At 39.0% G+C, this 18,055-nt stretch overlaps 1 protein-coding gene across 6 annotated transcripts in view; it reads right to left on the reverse strand.

Moving 5' to 3' along the window:
• The window catches only part of PDLIM5 (PDZ and LIM domain 5), a gene marked incomplete at its 5' end in the record, with an annotated part of 212,340 nt that overhangs the window by 126,977 nt on the left and 67,308 nt on the right, over nt 1-18,055 (reverse strand). For all 6 annotated transcript variants that reach the window (XM_081109306.1, XM_081109307.1, XM_081109308.1 and 3 more), the window contains one exon: nt 16,047-16,198. In XM_081109306.1, coding sequence (XP_080965432.1) covers nt 16,047-16,198 — 152 coding nt within the window. The remainder of the gene's footprint in view (nt 1-16,046; nt 16,199-18,055) is intronic.

Consider the following 18,055-nt stretch of genomic DNA (forward strand, 5'->3'; position numbering starts at 1 on the left):
GCACCTCATAGTAATTGGTCAAGCGGTCACTTGTGAAAATATATATATTTTCACAGAAAACTTTGTACCTCTTGTGACTCATTTATATATTGCCAAGGTTTTTACAATACTTTCAAGCTTCTTAATTTGTGCTTTATCCCAACCTCCAGCCCAGCTCATCTCTTTTGATTCTTGGAAAAACTGAGTACTTTCTGTACTAACTTTTAACTTGCTATGGATGTAAGCATGGGATCACTCTGAACTAGGCCCTCTCTTCTCTCAGATCCTGGCAAACTTTCTCACTGTCCTTAGTCTAAATAGGTCTTCCTTTTTAGAACTTCAAACTTCAGGTGACTGAACAATGCTACTCTACTCCTTCCTGCCATCACATTCATCCCACCTGTGTATGTTTGGGGGAAGTGAGAGGAGAGGTGGCTGTACTTCATATTTTTAAGGTCTCTAGGTCTCTCTGTCCACTGAAATTAACAAATATTTTTTCTATTATATGTAATTCAATTACATATGGTTTATTCAAGCTCTAGACATGTATCATTTGGAGAAGACATTTTTGATACTTTAAAGTGGAAGGGTTTCAATGCTCTAAAGCAGCGGTTCTCAACCAGTGGGTCACGACCCCTTTGGGGGTCGAACGACCCTTTCACAGGGGTCGCCTAAGACCGTTGGAAAACACATATATAATTACATATTGTCTTTGTGATTAATCACTATGCTTTATATGTTCAATTTGTAACAATGAAAATACATCCTGCATATCAAATATTTACATTACGATTCATAACAGTAGCAAATTACAGTTATGAAGTAGCAACGAAAATAATTTTATGGTTGGGGGTCACCACAACATGAGGAACTGCATTAAAGGGTCGCGGCATTAGGAAGGTTGAGAACCACTGCAAGAAAAGAAAGAAGGGAGGGAGGGAGGGAGGGAGGGAGGGCGAGAGAGAGAGAGAGAGAGAGAGAGAGAGGAAGGAAGGAAGGAAGCAAGGAAGCAAGGAATGAAGGAAAATGAGCAACTTAAAGAAAGTAGAAGGTAAGAGAAAACATATTGGTTTAACATTCACAGTATTTGCTAGAACCAATTTACCACTAAGTCCAGCATATTTCCCACTCTCAGCATAAGATACCTAAAAGAACATTGTAATTAGGCCACCAATAGATGGAGAAGAGTACAGGCCACATGTAGGAGTAGGCTGGCATGGCTCAGTGGTTGAGCGTCCATCTATGGACCAGGAGGTATTGGTTAGATTCTCAGTCAGGGCACATGCCCGGGTTGTGGGCTCGATCCCCAGTGTAGGGAGTGCAGGAGACAGCCGATCAATGATTCTCTCTGATCACTGATGTTTCTATCTCTCTCTCCCTCTCTGAAATCAATAAAAAATATATCCAAAAAAAAATATTTCCTTCAGAGAGAGAGAAAGAGAGAGAGAGAGAGAGAGAGAGAGAGAGAGAGAGAGAGAGAGAATACAGCAGGAAACAGGCATGTCAGGTGAGAAGGTTAATGAACTTGTAGGCTAACACCTGTCTGTTCTTCCTTTTCTCCTCTGCTGCACAACTCCAGTCCCAGTGTCACTACTGTCACAGAGTTGTCACTGTCAGTATATTTTTACACAGGTCAAGAAGAAATTTCCAAGTATAAATACAGACAAATGGCATAGATGGATGGACTAAGAGCTCTACTGGTTGATAGTTGGAGTTGCTTCAAACTCTAAAATGCTATGAAAATATCAAGTCTGTTCTCTATATTTGAATTTGGCCATGCATTTTAATTCAACTGCAAAACAGTTTTACAGATGAAGTTACTTTTAAAGCTGCTTTAATTTATCCAGAGAATGCATACATTGGCGCTGCTAAAGGAATGAATGAGGTAATATTACTCCTGGAATATTTTGTGAGCTTTGAAAACATCAAATTTTTCAAAGAGCATTCATTGCCTTCTTGCTAGTATTTTCCATGGCATTTGAAATTACTGGAATAGCAAACAAATGTCTCCATAATTGCCTCTTGCTCTGCCTCCTATGGAACAAATTTAATGGTAAAAATTCTTTTGTGGTGTATTAGGAAGAGCAAAATGAACTTTTAGACCAAGGCATTACAATGACTACACAATAAAAATATTTTTAATTCCTTTATTTAAAGAGACAATGTGATATTGTAGAAAAACCATTATGTTAGGAGGGAAGCAGACCTGAGCTTGAATTCTGGCTCGCTTACTTACAAGTTGTATGACTCTGAAGTACTTACTTGACCTCTTTGTAAAGTGGGGTGATAATTTCTGCCACAATAATTGCTATGAAGATTAAATGACTAAAGAATATAAAGTTCCTAGCTCAGTAACTTGTTAGAGTAAGAATTTAAAATGCTAATTTATTTTTAATATGTTTTATTTACTGAATTCCTACTGTGTGTACGAAGAAACAAGACAAAAATTGCTTCCCTAGTAACTGTAACACTTTTTCCATCAGATATCTCAGAAGAAAAACTATTATCTAAATTTCTTGGAAACATCAGTATTTTTATAACCAATATAAGCTTCTTTGAATAAATAAAAAGGACCTCTTTTCTGCAATTACTAAAATAATCTCACTGTAAATATATAACAACAGCAAAAATTAAAAACATCACAGCAAATTTCAATAAAGGAACAATTCACTTTGACCCCTTGGAGAAAATTCTTTGCCTCACTAGAGTGAATAGGCTTCTCATTAGAAAATGAAATCTAAATGAACATTAGAGAATTTATGAATCTGGAAAAGAGATATTGCTCTATAATCCAAGGTGTCAAGAGCTTAAAATGCTACTTTGAAAAAAGCAGTTAACTTGCTTATTTTTCAAATACAAAAATATTTTCTTACTTTTAAGGATAATTTGGTAACCAAACATATTTTCAGGATAATAAAAATATTCTGAACTAATGAATAATCCATTGTTTCCAAGCACAATCTATATAACATAATTCCAGTAAAACAAAAGAATCTGGAAAGTCCCTCATGTTCATTGTAACAGGAGGAATTACATGGGAAAACAGTAGTATACACTTCAGCCAAAACAATCAAGACAAAGGTAGACTCAACTGTAAGGGAGGTCACTGAATTCAGGATTATCATAGATTTTTGTTGTAATGCAGAAATGAAGCCTTGCTGTACTACCCAAGAAACTAAAATTCATACACACCCAAAAAACAGATGAACAAAAGACTGTTTTTTGTATCCATTTAAATTCAAAGAAAAACTGTTCATGGCTGGTAAAAGAAATTATTGGGACTAGAGACACTGAGAAAACTGTTCATAAAGCTGTCTTACTATGAAAATGCAGGCTTTACAATACATTAAAGAAAAAGTAAGCTGCAAAGTTTGACAGTGTAAATACTCTGCCACATCTGTGCTTTACACAGTCAACCACTCCCATTTACTTTTAAACTCATATAAAGCCTAAGCTATTTCAGTCTCTGAAACCCTTAATAGCAACAACAGCCACTGGGAACAGTTGGGAGTGACTTGAATTTCAATCCTTTCAAAAGCTCTGAACAAAATTTTTTATTTGGAACTCCAAGGAGACTGCTGTCATTAAATACACAAGAATGACCAGTTTGTCACTCTATCTCACTAATAAACTGCTTGTGAATTATTTCTAAATTTCTCAGGCAAAAGTAGCAGATATACTTGGTTTTTAAATGCTCTACAACTCAAGGTAATGAATATTTATTATCTTCTATGTCCAAAACATGGTGGTAGGCACTGGAGAATGTAATAAATAGAACGTTATTTCTACCCTTCAGGAGTCAGGCGTGACCTTCTTGCCATTTAATCAGTGTTCACATTACATCTTACTCAGCTATTCCTTTTCATACAAGGACACACTGCATGCTTCTCATTTTAAATCTCTGAATTTTTTTTTTTCTTTCTTAAAATGATAATGAAGGTTAATTTGGTATAATTCAATGCTGTGGAATCATGGTCCTTTTAATCTATTAAACAGGCATGACCAGGAGAATCTTCTCATGTTACTCTACTCCTCCAGCTGTCCTGCTGTCTATGTCCGGCTCCAGTTCCCTCCACACCCTCAGGCTGTCTCTCCTCAGTCTCACCTTCCCTGTGGATGTCTCTGCTTCCCTGTCTACTTTCAGATGGCTTAAAATGTTTTTGGCCAGTGGTTCCCAATCTGTGAACCATACCTGAAGCAGGTAACATAGTTTTAAGTTTTCACAAGTGATCCACAAATTCATCTATGTAGCAAACTCTGTTTAAAATCTGCTTAAATCATGCATTTAATTTGGATTTTTAAATAAAAGCAGATTCCTGTACACAGATGTAAAAAATCTTCCTCTTCATTTAAAATGGCAATATAATATTTGTAAAATCTGCAGTTACTAAAATTGCAATTATTAATGTGGTGGGGGAAGGCTTGCCCAAGAAATATTTGATTTTTTTTTTAAGGCCCTTATTGAAGGTTAGAAATGAGGGGTCCACCCTGTGAGCTCTTTGAGGGCAGGAGTGAGGACTTCCTTTCTATCCCCAGGGATCAATCAGTTCAGCAAGTATTCAATTAGTAGATGCTAACAAATGAATCTTAAACATTTCTGTTTAAGATATAGGCATTATGACTAGGAGCTGTGTCTCTTCCCACCACCACAGCCTGAAGCCATGCTAATTTATTCTATTCTATTCTCTGTTTTAAGACATATACAAGCTACCTAACAGGTGGTTAGAGATGAACGTGGGAGGTTCAGGCAAGGAATTGGTGTTTCTGATCTTGGTTAATGGGGCGGCTGGTGGGCCATTCACCAAGATAAATTCAGCAGGAGGTGCAAATTGGTGATTCAAGGTGTTGAGCTCAGTTTTGACCTTGTTGAGTTTGAAGAATTTGTGAGACATGCAAGTGTGAAGTAGTTCCAGTGACAAGACAGGAGGAGAAGCCAGACACTAGTAAGTAGAAGAGCAGGGAGAGAGTGAAAGAGCAGAGGCCTGAGTCTAGCAGCTAAAACCTGAACGATCTTTGGCTCTTCCCTCTTTCCTCATATCCACACCATTACTGTGGCTTGTAGAATTACTGTTCACACGTTCTAATTTTTCTCATTTCTCCTGTTTTCCATTTCAAGCCCACACTAAGCCAAGTCGCTGGAATACTTGCCTCACCAGCCTCCCTGTCTCTAGGGTCTCTCTACCTTCTTCCAAAGTCTCTCTAAATATCATCCTTAAAATGCCACTTTTCTGATCAAAACTTTTATTACTCAGTGTCCAAGATCCTGCAAAGCACTATTCTAACCTAACTTTCCGTTTATTCTTGTCTCTGTTCCCAATTGGTCAATATCAACATGCTCAATCCAACATATGCTGGGGAATGGCCACCTCCACACTCCCTCAGGGGTATTCTCCACCTGAGATGTCCTCCTCATCTTTCAAAGATGAGCCCAAGTTTCAGCACCCACAGGAAACCTTTCCATTGGAATGGAGTGTTGCCCTCCTGGACAGCCTGTAGTGCTTTCTGTCTGTGCTAATCCCAATGAAAAGATATAAATTCCTAAAAGGCAAAAATCATAAATCATACTCATTATATCTACCCCTTATGACTGCTAGTCATAAGGTAAATCTAGAGGAAAAGTCCAACTTTAAAAATTTTGGAATTACTGAAAGTACTGATGAAATGTAAAGAAAAATTTCTAAAAGTATTAAAAACAGTCCAAAAGTCAATATTTTAACTTGATTTTAATGTTACTCTGGGAATTAAAGGGAATAGACATGAATTTGGATGAGAGAGTAAGAGAAAACGTTTTTTGGGGGGAGGGGGGCATTCTAACTTAACTAATCTCAGTTTAAGAGAATTACATCTGCCTGGTTCCTCTGAGAACAAGAGGAATCAGCAGAACAAACAAGACTAGGTGTGTCCTGGTTTCTCTTTGCTGCCATAAATCACAGGATAAGACAGTAATTTTAAATGAAAGTACAGTTAGCAGGCAGTAAACATAATGTTTGTAACCACTCTTTTAAAAAGCTTTAATTACAATTGTATGATCAAAATCACTCACTCGACTAAACAAGCCTTTCTTCTAACACTTGATCATCATCTGACTTTCTCAGATAACTACTTACCACACTGCCCTCTCATTTTCTCTAGTCACACCCATTTTGTTGCTAAGAAATAAAATAAATATGGTTTTCCGGAAGTAACTTTACGATGCATATTCTTATTAAAACTCACATGTCAACTGAGGAGAGAAGTAGGAGGAAAGGAGAGAAAACTTATCTTTATTATGTCCTAGGTTCTTTACATGTGCTATTTCACTTTATCTTTATAATAGCCCTTTAAGGTAGTTATTACTATACAAATGGCTAACTGAAGGTCAGCTACATAACTTGCCTAAGGTCACACAGCTAAACAGTGGTGGAACCAAGGTTTGCACCAAGTTTGCCTTATTTCAAAGCCAGTGTTATTACCATTCTCCTTCCTTATATTTCCATTTTGGGAACTTACTTAAAAATTCTTCACATACGAAAAAAATTGTGCAGGTTAAAATTTTACAATAAAGCTTTAAAATTAAACAGATTTTTTAATGCTTCCTAGGATTGTTTCCCCAAAGATTACACATTGAAATAATTTTTCCTTCAGAGGATAAGACTTTTATGTTAAAAAATAACCAAACACTTTCAAGATGCAAAGTTCAAAAGAAAAAATTTCAAAATGTAAAGTCCACCTTGACAAACCTATGTTTGCCAAATCTGCTATGTTCAAATTACTACAGATTATCAAAAAAGATGAACTAGCATGAGCCTTCAAGTTCTTTTTAAAAATTTTTATCCACACTGAATAAAAGAAAAAGAGATATCAGATAAATACTTCTACACATGCTGATTGATTTGTTGATCGACAGTCTCTTTTCTAGAGTGTCATTATTGAGCAAAAATTCCTGCCTCTATCCTTAATTACTCATGGAACCCAATGACAGAAGCCTACTGAAAAACTAAGTCTTTAAACTTTAAATTTGAAAATAAATTAGCAAATATAGTCAATAGGCTTATAAATTTGGGAGGGAAAAATAAAAAAGTACATTATGATAAAGGTCAGCAGCCATATACATAAGTCAGTATCCAAATGAATGTTCCTATCTGGTGGCCCACAAGCCTATTAAACCTCCTTTTTTTCTCTTACTTTCATTCTAATATATAGGGTCTATGAAGCACATAGAAAATAATTTAGGTATAATATTTATTATAGAATACTGACAGGTAAGACTGAAAATGTAAAGTACATTTTGGACAGGCATGCTGTTGTTTACAAGTACAAGAGTCAAAGAGTCTATCTTACCAAATTTTATTAAGAAACTACAGTCACTAAGCCCCTTGCTACACAGAGAAAGTAGGAAGGGCATAGGCTTTGAACTGTTTTGGGTTTGTTAGGCAAGTAACATAAATTCTCAAAGCCATAATGTACTCATCTGGAAAATGGGCATGTTAACTCCTTCCTCAATGAACTGATATAAGAATTACATGATATATGTTAAAAGTCTTGCACAAAGAGATGTCAGTGTGTGCTTGTCTTCTCCTTTCCTAAGTAGCACTTCTAATTTTAATAATGGGGGAGGATGCAATCAAACTCAATCCTACTGAAAAATAGTCATCCTCCAACCAAAGAATTAAAAACCAAAACTAAAACTAAGACCAAAAATAAACAAAAAACAAGCAAACAAAAAACAGTAAAACCTAAACTGTAGAGCAGACATTTAGGAAACCATGTAAAATACCCAGGGGAAAAAGTAACCTGAAATGGAATAACATCCAACTCCAATGAAAAGAAAACTGAACTAAACATCTTTTAATTCGTATGAATTGAAATATCCCAGATATAACTGAAAATTTTGATTTTAAAAAAGAATACTTTCTGAAGTCTGGCCTCTATGCTATTAGTGAAAGAGCACAGTTGAACTCATAAAGCTAACAGCAATAGAATGTTAAGCAATCATTAAAATGAAACAAAAGACGGCTAAGAGCCTCAGACTGTACAAGGGCTACTTTTTCTTTTTTATCGTAACAAAATGTACCTATTAAATTATTCCAAGCTGTCATTCATTAGTAGTAGTTACTGGACCTCTGACAATTTTCTCTGTTGTTGTTTGAAGGATAAGGGAGAAGGGGGAGTACATCAATATTTTGCAAAACTCAATCCTTCTACATCTTTCATTTCCAATCATAACAAGGTACACACTAAATGAATTCTAAGGAACAAAAACAAAACAAAACACGGATATGCCAATACCAATAATGTAAAAAACAAGGAAGATTAGTAAAGCTATATTCATTCTCTGTGATTCTAACAGAATTAATTTAAAAATATAAAATAAGAACAAATATATAAAGTATTTTTAAATGATTTCATGCTTTTTGAATATCCATATGACCAAGCTTTCATCTTAAAGTCAGCAGAATAGTACAAGTCACTTTGCTAACCTGGCACAGTTTAAGATAACTACAATGAAGAAAGTCCAATTTCCTGATTCTCTCAGCCAAAATAAGCAAACTTAAGTTGGTTTGATCTAATACCAAGCTCTAGGGAACTTATCATTTTACAGCTAAAAAACCAGAACAAGAATCCGAATTTAAAGGAAGTTAGAAATCACCCATGACCTCATTTTATGGTCAAGAAAATTAAGGCCCTGATGTTTAGCATCTTGCCCCAATTCATACAGTAAGCTACTAGCAAGTTTTTCTGTCATGTGGAGAATTATGGAAATAGATTGAAATAGTAAAAAATCTTACTCATAGACTCAAACTCTAATATATAGTTAACAGAGTTGTTGGACATCAAAGTTTTAAAAAGGTGCCCTAGCTGATTTGGCTCAGAGGATAGAATGTTGGCCTATGGACTGAAGGGTCCTGGGTTTGATTCTAGTCAAGGGCACATACCTCAGTTGCAGGCTTGATCCCCAGCCCTGGTCAGGGTGTGGGGGAGGCAACCAATCGATGTCTCTCTCGTATAGATTTCTCTCTCTCTCTCTCTCTCTGTCTCTCCTCCTACCTTCCACTCTCTCTAAAAAGCAATGGAAAAATATCCCTGGGTGAGGATTAACAAAACAAACAAACAAACAAACGAAAGAAGGAAGGAGAGAGGCAGAGAAACAGAGAAAGAGGGGGAAAGAAAGAAAAGCTTTAAAAAGGTATTTTCTTCTTTTATTAGCTAAAATAATATAGTTTTTTAAATGATCCACCTTGACTCAGATCAAAAGCATAGGTAAAATGAGTTTCGATATTTAAAAATAAGCACATTGCTATTTGCCTAATTTGCACAAGAGGACAAATAATTCCAAATAGAATTTTTCATTGTAAACTATAGTACTCAAGAATCAGTTCCAGCCTGGCTGGAGTGGCTCAGTTGGTTGAAGCATCGTCCCTGATCAGAAGCACATACCTGGGTTGCAGGTCCAACCCTGGGTCAGGGCACATACAGAAGGCAACTGTTCAATGTTCCCCTCTCTCTCTATCCCTTTCCCTCCCTATCTCTCTCTCCCCTAGCATGTCCTCAGGTGAGGACTAAAAAAAAATAAAAAGAATCAGTACCAGTTGCAGAAATTTTTTCCCCCAAATCCTTTTCAAGGATAAAAGACAAATCAAAATGAAAACTTCTAAACCTCTGCATTCATTAGCTATCCAGAGTGTAGTGAGTCAAGTCTTATTGTTTTAGGATATCAAAGAGAGATAATGTTTGGTTTATTACATATCCCTAGATAGAAAAAAATGTTATAAATAACCTTAATCAAGTATCTTCATTTTACTTTTTCCCTCTTAAATTCTATTTAGGATACTGAGATTGGACCTAAAGCAGAGATAGATTTTTAATTTTTATTGAATTTATTGGGGTGACATCCTATATAATAAAAGGCTAATATGCAAATCAACTGAATGGCAGAACGACCAGTTGCTATGATAGGCACTGACCACCAGGGAGTAGATGCTCAATGCAGGAGCTGCCCACTGGTGGCCACTCAGCCAGAAGCCCTCACGGCTGGCGAGTGCAGAGGTGGTGGCAGGAGCCTCTCCCGCCTCCGTGGCAGCGCTAAGGATGTCTGACTGCCGGCTTAGGTCAGACAACCCCTGAGGGCTCCCGGACTGCAAGAGGGCGCAGGCCGAGCTGAGGGACACCCCCCTCCCCCAGTGCACGAATTTCGTGCACCGGGCCTCTAGTTGGTTCATAAAATAATATAGATTTCAGGTGTACAATTCTATAATACATTATCTGTTTTTATGTTGTGTGTTCACCACCCCAAGTCAAGTCTCCTTCCATCACCATTTATTACCCCTTTACCCTTTTCTACCTCACTCCACCCCTTTTCCCTCTGGTAATCACCATGATTTTTGTAAATTAATAGATAGATAACAATATTTATGCAAAAAATTCACAAAACAAAATTGCCAGCAGTGTTCATTTTGAAAAACAAAAATGGGTTTTCTCTCTTATATTCTCCCCTTGGAATTCTTTGGTGGAGGTGAGCAGGAATGCCACAGAAGTGGTAAGCAGCCAGTGTTTCTACAGGAAAAGGCAGAGCTGCCACTATTAAGACTGGAACAAAAAAAAAAAAAAAAAAGACTGGGACAGGCTTAGTCTGCTCCTTCTTTGAGCCCCTCTTTCCAATAATGAAGTCATTTCTCTTCCAAACCCTGTCCAAGCAGCTGGAACTCTCCAAGTCTTTCTCACAATTGTTTTATAAGCCCAGGAACACTGAAATTTGATTATAAATATTACAATAACCCAGAGGCCCTACACAACATCCCACCCATTTCCTGCTACCTCTCTGGCCTCACTTCTTACCAGTCTGCCTTCACTTGCTTCACTCCAGGCACACCAGCCTCCCTGGCAGGGCCACTGCTGCACAGGCTCTTCCATCTGCCTGGGACACTCAGGACCCAGATATCCAATCACCTTCTCACTGAGGCTTTCCTGACCACTCTGTTTTCCATTGCAATTCCCTACCCTTGCATTTCCTATCTCCATTATGGGCTTCATTTTTCCCCATGGCACTTATCTCCACGTGATTTACTACACATTTCTACTTCTTGTATGCCTCTGCAATATAAAAGTCAGCACCAAGAAGGCAGAAATTTTTATCTGTTCTGTCCAATGGTGGTCCCCAGGATCTGTAACAATGCCTGGCACTAAGCAAGAGCTCAAAAAATATTTGTGGAATAAATAAATGATTCCAGTTTGGGGGGAAAACCCATCAAATATTTATTAGACATTAAAAATACAAAACTAAACAAATACAAATAATGCAAAAAGCATGGTCTTTGCTTTCAAGAAGCCTGGCTGGAGAAATAGAACTAATACACAGGGAGTAATTAGTTAATTACATAGGCAATATTAGGTATGACTATTAACTAATTAGGTTTATTTGTATATAGATCATGGAATCTGACTTGTTATGCCTAGTGCATATTTAAATACTGAATGAAATGGTATAAACTTGTCATAGGAGTTCAGAGGCAAAAAAATAACTGAAGCTGACATTACCTAACACAAGAAGCACTCAAAAACTTGAGAAGAATTACAATGAGTTACAACAGCACCCTAAAATTCTCTCTCGTATTTTGGGTCCCTGGATATTCAGAAATATGAAGACAAAATTAATGTATTTAAGTAGCTTAAAAGAATCTTTATTAGAGGCAACAGCAGATTACTACTCAAACTGGAAAGGTATCCAAACAGGATAACCTCTGGTTTTCATCTGTTCTTATGGGACCTAGAAATGGTTTCAATCCTATATAATAAAAGGCTAATATGCAAATTGACCGAACGGCTGAACAACCGGTCGTTATGATGCGCACTGACCACCAGGAGGCAGACGCTCAATGCAGGAGCTGCTCCCTGGTGGTCAGTGTTCTCCTACAGGGGGCACACCACTCAGTCAGAAGCCAGGCTCATGGCTGAAGAGCACAGTAGCAGTGGTGTAAGCCTCTCCTGCCTCCACGGCAGCACTAAGGATGTCTGACTGTCTGACTGCCGGCAGTCTAACATCCCCCAAAGGCTCCCAGACAGCGAGAGGGTGCAGGGAAGGCTGAGGGGACCTGCCCCCCCTCCGCCAAGTGCACGAATTTCGTGCACCAGGCCTCTAGTAGAAAATAAATACTAGGTCCTGAGACATAAAATAGGGAGCACAATATGAAAACAAGTAGGCTGGTTTGAAAGAAATGATATACAGCCCAAGAAAAGAGCTTATATTCTACATAAACTTTCAGCTTTAGAATTTGAGAAACAAACCACCTTCATCTGTATTTGTTTTGCTTTGTTAATATCTCACGCAAGTTAAGCTTCTTGACTTCTTGATTCCCTTTCAAAATCATACTTAGTAAAAATGCCCATAAATAAAAATGAGTACTTTCATTTATGGGCAGAAAGGATACTATCAAAACAGAACTTTTTAGCAAGGTTGTACTTCACATTGACTACTTTTATACGCATTGAAATGTATAACTAATAGTTATCAAAATTTAAATTCGCACAACCTTTGACTCAACAGTCCTACTGAAAGGAATTTATCTCAAGGGGGGGAAAAAGAAACTGGTTAGAAAATCATGATACATCAAAGTAAATCTGTAAGTCTAAGTTCATAAAAAATTTTACTATTTAGTTTTAAGACCAAATCGATACTCCAGACAAGTACATATAATTTACCCTGTATATATCCTTTAAATAGTCCCAGGAGAGACTCAAAAAAGCGGCCACAGCTAAATACGTTTGGAAGGCACCACATGTTATTCCCCTCTTAAAAGATTTACAATACACAAGATAATTTATGGGAGACTTTGAGATGTTAGGGGGAGTAAAGGTGTTTTCCAAATTTTATAGATTAGAAACACTTTTGGAATCATTAAAAACAAGACTTGTTTAAAACTTTCCATAGCCACATGGTAAATGACAGCCACCTTCCTTATAAACCTAAAGGTTCAAAGCTACACTCAATCACCCTCTCTTCATTCCTTCTTTCTCCTTCCCATAGCCAAGATACTGCAGTGCTTCTAACTTTACAATTCATAATAATCACAAGGAATTTATTAAAGTACTAGAGGAGGCCTGGTGCACGGATTCGTGCACTGGTGGGGTCCCTCGGCCTGGCCTGCACCCTCTGGGAATCCGGGACCCATCAGGGGATTCAGACTGCCAGTCACAGCCCGATCCCCGCAGGCCAGACCGAGGGACCCCACCTGTGCACGAATCCGTACACCAGGGCCTCTAGTATGCATATAAGATTTTTGGTTAATCTTTTCTGGCCTTCCCCCTGACCCCCTTGCCTATGAGATTCATCAATCTGTTCCAAGTTTCCATGCCTCTGAATTGATTGTCTGCCCCCTGGTGGTCATTGCACATCATAGCATACAGTCAAATGGCCAGGCGGTCGCTTAGGCTTTTATATATATACTAGAGGCCCGGTGCACAAAAATTTGTGCACTCGGGGGGGGGGGGCGGGGGAGAAGGGTCCCTCAGCCCGGCCTGTGCCCTCTCGCAGTCTGGGACCCCTCGGGAGATAACGACCTGCTGGCTTAGGCCTGCTCCCGGGTGGCAGAGGGCAGGCCCAATCCCTAGGTGCAGCCCCTGGTCGGGCTCAGAGCAGGGCCGATTGGGGAGTTGGGGCGCCGCCCCGTCATGCACAGAGCAGGGCGGATTGGGAGGTTGTGATGCCACCCTCAGTCATGCTCAGGGTAGGGCCAATTGGGGGGTTGGGGCACCGCCCCCTGTCACACTCAAGGCAGGTTCGATGGGGAGGTTGCAGCGCCACCCCCTGTCACGCACAGAGCAGGGCCCATCAGGGGGGTTGGGGCTCCGTACCCTGTCACACACAGAGCAGGGTCAATCAGGGGGTTGGGGAGCTCCCCCCGTCACTCACAGAGTAGGGCTAATAGGGGAGTTGGGGCACCACCCCTGTCACACACAGAGCAGGGCGGATCAGGGGGTTGGGGCACCGCCCTCTATCACCCACAGAGCAGGGCCAATCTGGGGGTTGGGGCACCGCCACTGTCACACTCAGGGCAGGGCCGATGGGGAGGTTATGGCTCTACCCTGTCACACACAGAGCAGGGCCTATCAGGGGGTTGGGGCGCCGCACGCTGTCACACACAGAGCTGCAGGGCGATCAGGGGGTTGGGGAGCTCCCCCCTATCAGGCACAGAGCAGGGCTGATCAGGGGGTTGGAGCGCCTTCCCCTGTCATGAACAGAGCAGGATGGATAGGGAGGTTGTGGCCCCGCCCCCTGTCACACACAGAGCCGCAGGGCGATCAGGGGGTTTGGGCACTGCCCCCTGTCACGCTGATCCCGGTGCCAGGAGGCCTCGCGGCTCCACTGATCCTGGTGCTGGGAGGCATATTACCCTTTTACTATATAGGATAGAGGCCTGGTGCATGGGTGGGGGCCAGCTGGTTTGCCCTGAAGGGTGTCCCCGATCATGGTGGGGGTCCCCACTGGGGTGCCCGGCCAGCCTGGATGAGGGGATGATGGCTGTTTGCAGCTGGTCACACACCCTTCAGGGTGAGGGTCCCCACTGGGCTGCCTGGCCAGTCTGGGTGAGGGGCTGAGGGCTGTTTTCAGGCTGGCGGGTGACTGAAGCTCCCAACTGCTCTTTTTTTTCTTTTTTTATTCTGGGCCAGCTTTAGCTCTGACTCCAGCTCTGAGGCCTCTGCTGCTGAAAGCAGGTATCTGGTTTGTTTGTGTTCTATAATCGAAACACTGTATCAACTCCAGCTCTGAGATCCCGGCTTGCTAAAAGCAGGTTTCTGGGGTTTTGTTTAGCTTCTATATTTGTAACAATGTTTCAAACTGCAAGCTCAGAGGCCGGCAAGGCAGGCGGGGAACGTTGGTTTCCTCCGTCACTGAAGCAAGCAAGCCTCATGTTAGTTTCAAGCTGCCTGGCTGCTGGCCGCCATCTTGGCTGGCAGTTAATTTGCATATCGCCCTGATTAGCCAATGGGAAGGGGAGCGGTCATATGCTAATTACCATGTTTCTCTTTTATTAGATAGGATAGATAGTTCTTGTCCCCGGATGGTGTGGCTTAGTTAGTTGGAGCAACATCCTGTATACTGAAAGGTTGCAGGTTCGATTCCCAGGTAGGGCACATACCTAGGTTGTGCGTTTGGTCCCAGTTGGGGAGCATACGGAAGGCAACCAATAGATGTTCTCTCTCACATCAATGTTTCTCTTTCTCTTTCTTTCTCGGGTGAGGATTGATAAAATTTAATAAATATATATAAAATTCTTGGTTCTTTCTTGCAGATATTCTGAATCCTATCAGTATTTTTAACAAGCAATCCAGGTGATTTCAATGTAGGTCAAATGTTGAGATATTCAAAATGCCTCACACATCATCATCAAAGAGTGATTAGCTATTTTATACTTAAGGACAGGTAACTTTAAAAAACAAAAGGAAGTTCAGAAAATCTGAACTTCATAAGAGTATATTAAAAATTTACTTTGCACCCAGGAAACAAAGAAAAAAGACATACTAAGAAAAGTCAAATCATAGCTTAAAAGAATACTCTCAAATATAATAAGGATTCTTAGCCTGCACTCCATTGAAATGTCAGGACTTCTTAAACTTACTGAGCTATACACAATTTTTGTCACTATAAGAATACATGCCTTCTGCCGAGACCGGTTTGGCTCAGTGGATGAGCGTCGGCCTGCGGACTGAGGGGTCCCAGGTTCGATTCCGGTCAAGGGCATGTACCTGGTTTGCGGGCACATCCCCAGTGGGAGATGTGCAGGAGGCAGCTGATCGATGTTTCTCTCTCATCGATGTTTCTGGCTCTCTATCCCTCTCCCTTCCTCTCTGAAAAACCAATAAAATATATTTAAAAAAAAAAAAAAAAGAATACATGCCTTCTTATGGAGAAATAATCCAAAGCTTTTACTAATTCTTATACTGCTCGATAACTCAATTTGAGCCATCATATTTTTTATTTACCTGAAAAAAGGCTAGTAAAAAGTGCTTTTTAATTAACACCATGAGTCAGATACATGAACACACATTCCTGAGTTGCTTTCTGTCTCAGAACCAAACAAAAAGCAACTTACCTTTGCAGAGTCATATTCAAAGAGCCTGTACAACCCTTAATCTTGTTCTGGGCTTCAAGGTGAGTCATTCCATGGGCACTTATTCCATCAATGCTAAGAAGCACGTCGCCTATTCTCACATTTGCCTGAGATGCTTTGCCACCATCTTTTAACTGTAATAAATAAATTTAATTAGGAGTGTCACTTGTTAAGAAATAAATAATATACACAGATGAAAATTATACTTTTGCTTACATCAAAAGAAATATATATTAATAAACTAATAAAGTAAAAATTATCTTGTTTAACAGGTAAAGTTAAAAATTAAATAACACTCATGTTTATGTTCTTAAATTCTTATCTGCTCTATATAACTAAAATCATTTTATGAGAAAGGTTCCCTGATAATTTCTCCATTTCTTTATTGTGTAACAGTAATGTGTGACTGTTACAAATGAAGAAGAGAAGTAGTGAAGAAAACTACATATTAGCAAAAGAAAAAGACCGTAAGCTTAATACGGTATTTAATATTAGCTTTTAAAAGTAATTTTAAAATTCTTTAGACAGCTGCATTTTTGTTTGAGCACAAAAAGTAATACAAGTGGAGGATCTACTGAACAATCCTTCCTGTTGAGTCCAAATCACATCCAGTGCTGGGGGGGCGGGGGGGGGGGGGGTGAATTCTTTTAGATCACAGGCCCAAATATCTTTTCTACTGATGTGTTTCCTGCTCCAGGCACTTAGGCGGGGAAGGAAACCAGTGTGTTTGAGACTGTCAGACTTTTTTTTGTGTACTACAGTCTTTAATCTCCAATCTTTCTGCCCTTCTCTGTAAAATATTCTACTAGAAAAAATATCTATTTGAGCAAGGATATGTAAAATCTAACAGCTATAAGATACAAAAAATATTTCAAACTTCTCAAATGAAACATTCTTTCATATACACAGTATAGTGATTTTGTTTTCCTTTTAGTACTAATAGAAAAAAACAATTCCTTTCAGCTGCCCAGATATTTGAAGGTAAAGAAAAATTAATAAAATGTTGACACTAGAGAAATAAAATTTCCAGACTAACAAAACAGATCAAAATTTAACTCACATACAACTTAACAACATAACTATATTATATATATATGTATGTATGTATGTATGTATACATATACACACCATTTATTACATACATTGTATGGCTGTCGAAGTAGTTTCGAAATTTAATGAAAATTAAATGAATTGAATTTCAGGATCACAGGATCAAGAATAAAAGAATTAAGATAGAACTTTATTATATATTTTTAAAAATACCTTTTCAGCAGTATTTTTAAAATATAAAAGGAATATGTCTATTTTGGATTTAGGAAAAAGTCTTTTATTAACAAGTACATTAAGTGACATGGTTTTACTACAGTCGTGCACTGCGTAAGAATATTTCTGTCAACAACGACTGTATATACAGCAGTGGTCCTATAAGATTATAATGAAACTAAAAAATTCCTATCGCCTAGTAACATCATTGCTGTGGTAACACTGTAGCCCAACCCATTATTCATGTGTTGGCGGTGATGCTGGTGAAAACAAACCTACTGTGCAGCCAGTCTTATAAAAGTACAGCACATACAATTATGTACTCTATGTAATACTTGATAATCATATGTATTTACTGTACTACACTTTTTGTTTGATTCTATTCTTTTTATTTATACTAAAGAGTTTGTTGTAAAATATTATGCCAGATTAGGGAAGTAGCAGCTTCATGTATCTCATGTTTACCAGTGTCTTGACTGCATGTATCTCTTTCTTTTGTGCTTGATTTAACCCCTAGAATGCCAGGGAGCGCAATCGCACTCCTCCTGTCTTTCGCCAAAAGTGCTGGGAGCGCTATCAAAGCTTCGAAATGGTGTCCAGGTCTAAGTCTGCTTTTATTAGTGATGATGATATTGCTAAATATGTCAATGTAGTAAAGGTTTCCTTAAGTTTTTGAATATGTAACTTCATTTACTTGCGATTCATAATTTTTTTCCTAAACTGCTGTA

The sequence above is a fragment of the Myotis nattereri genome (genome assembly GCF_964212035.1).
Source record: "Myotis nattereri genome assembly, chromosome: 1".
In the NCBI taxonomy this organism is placed as follows: Eukaryota; Metazoa; Chordata; class Mammalia; order Chiroptera; family Vespertilionidae; genus Myotis; species Myotis nattereri.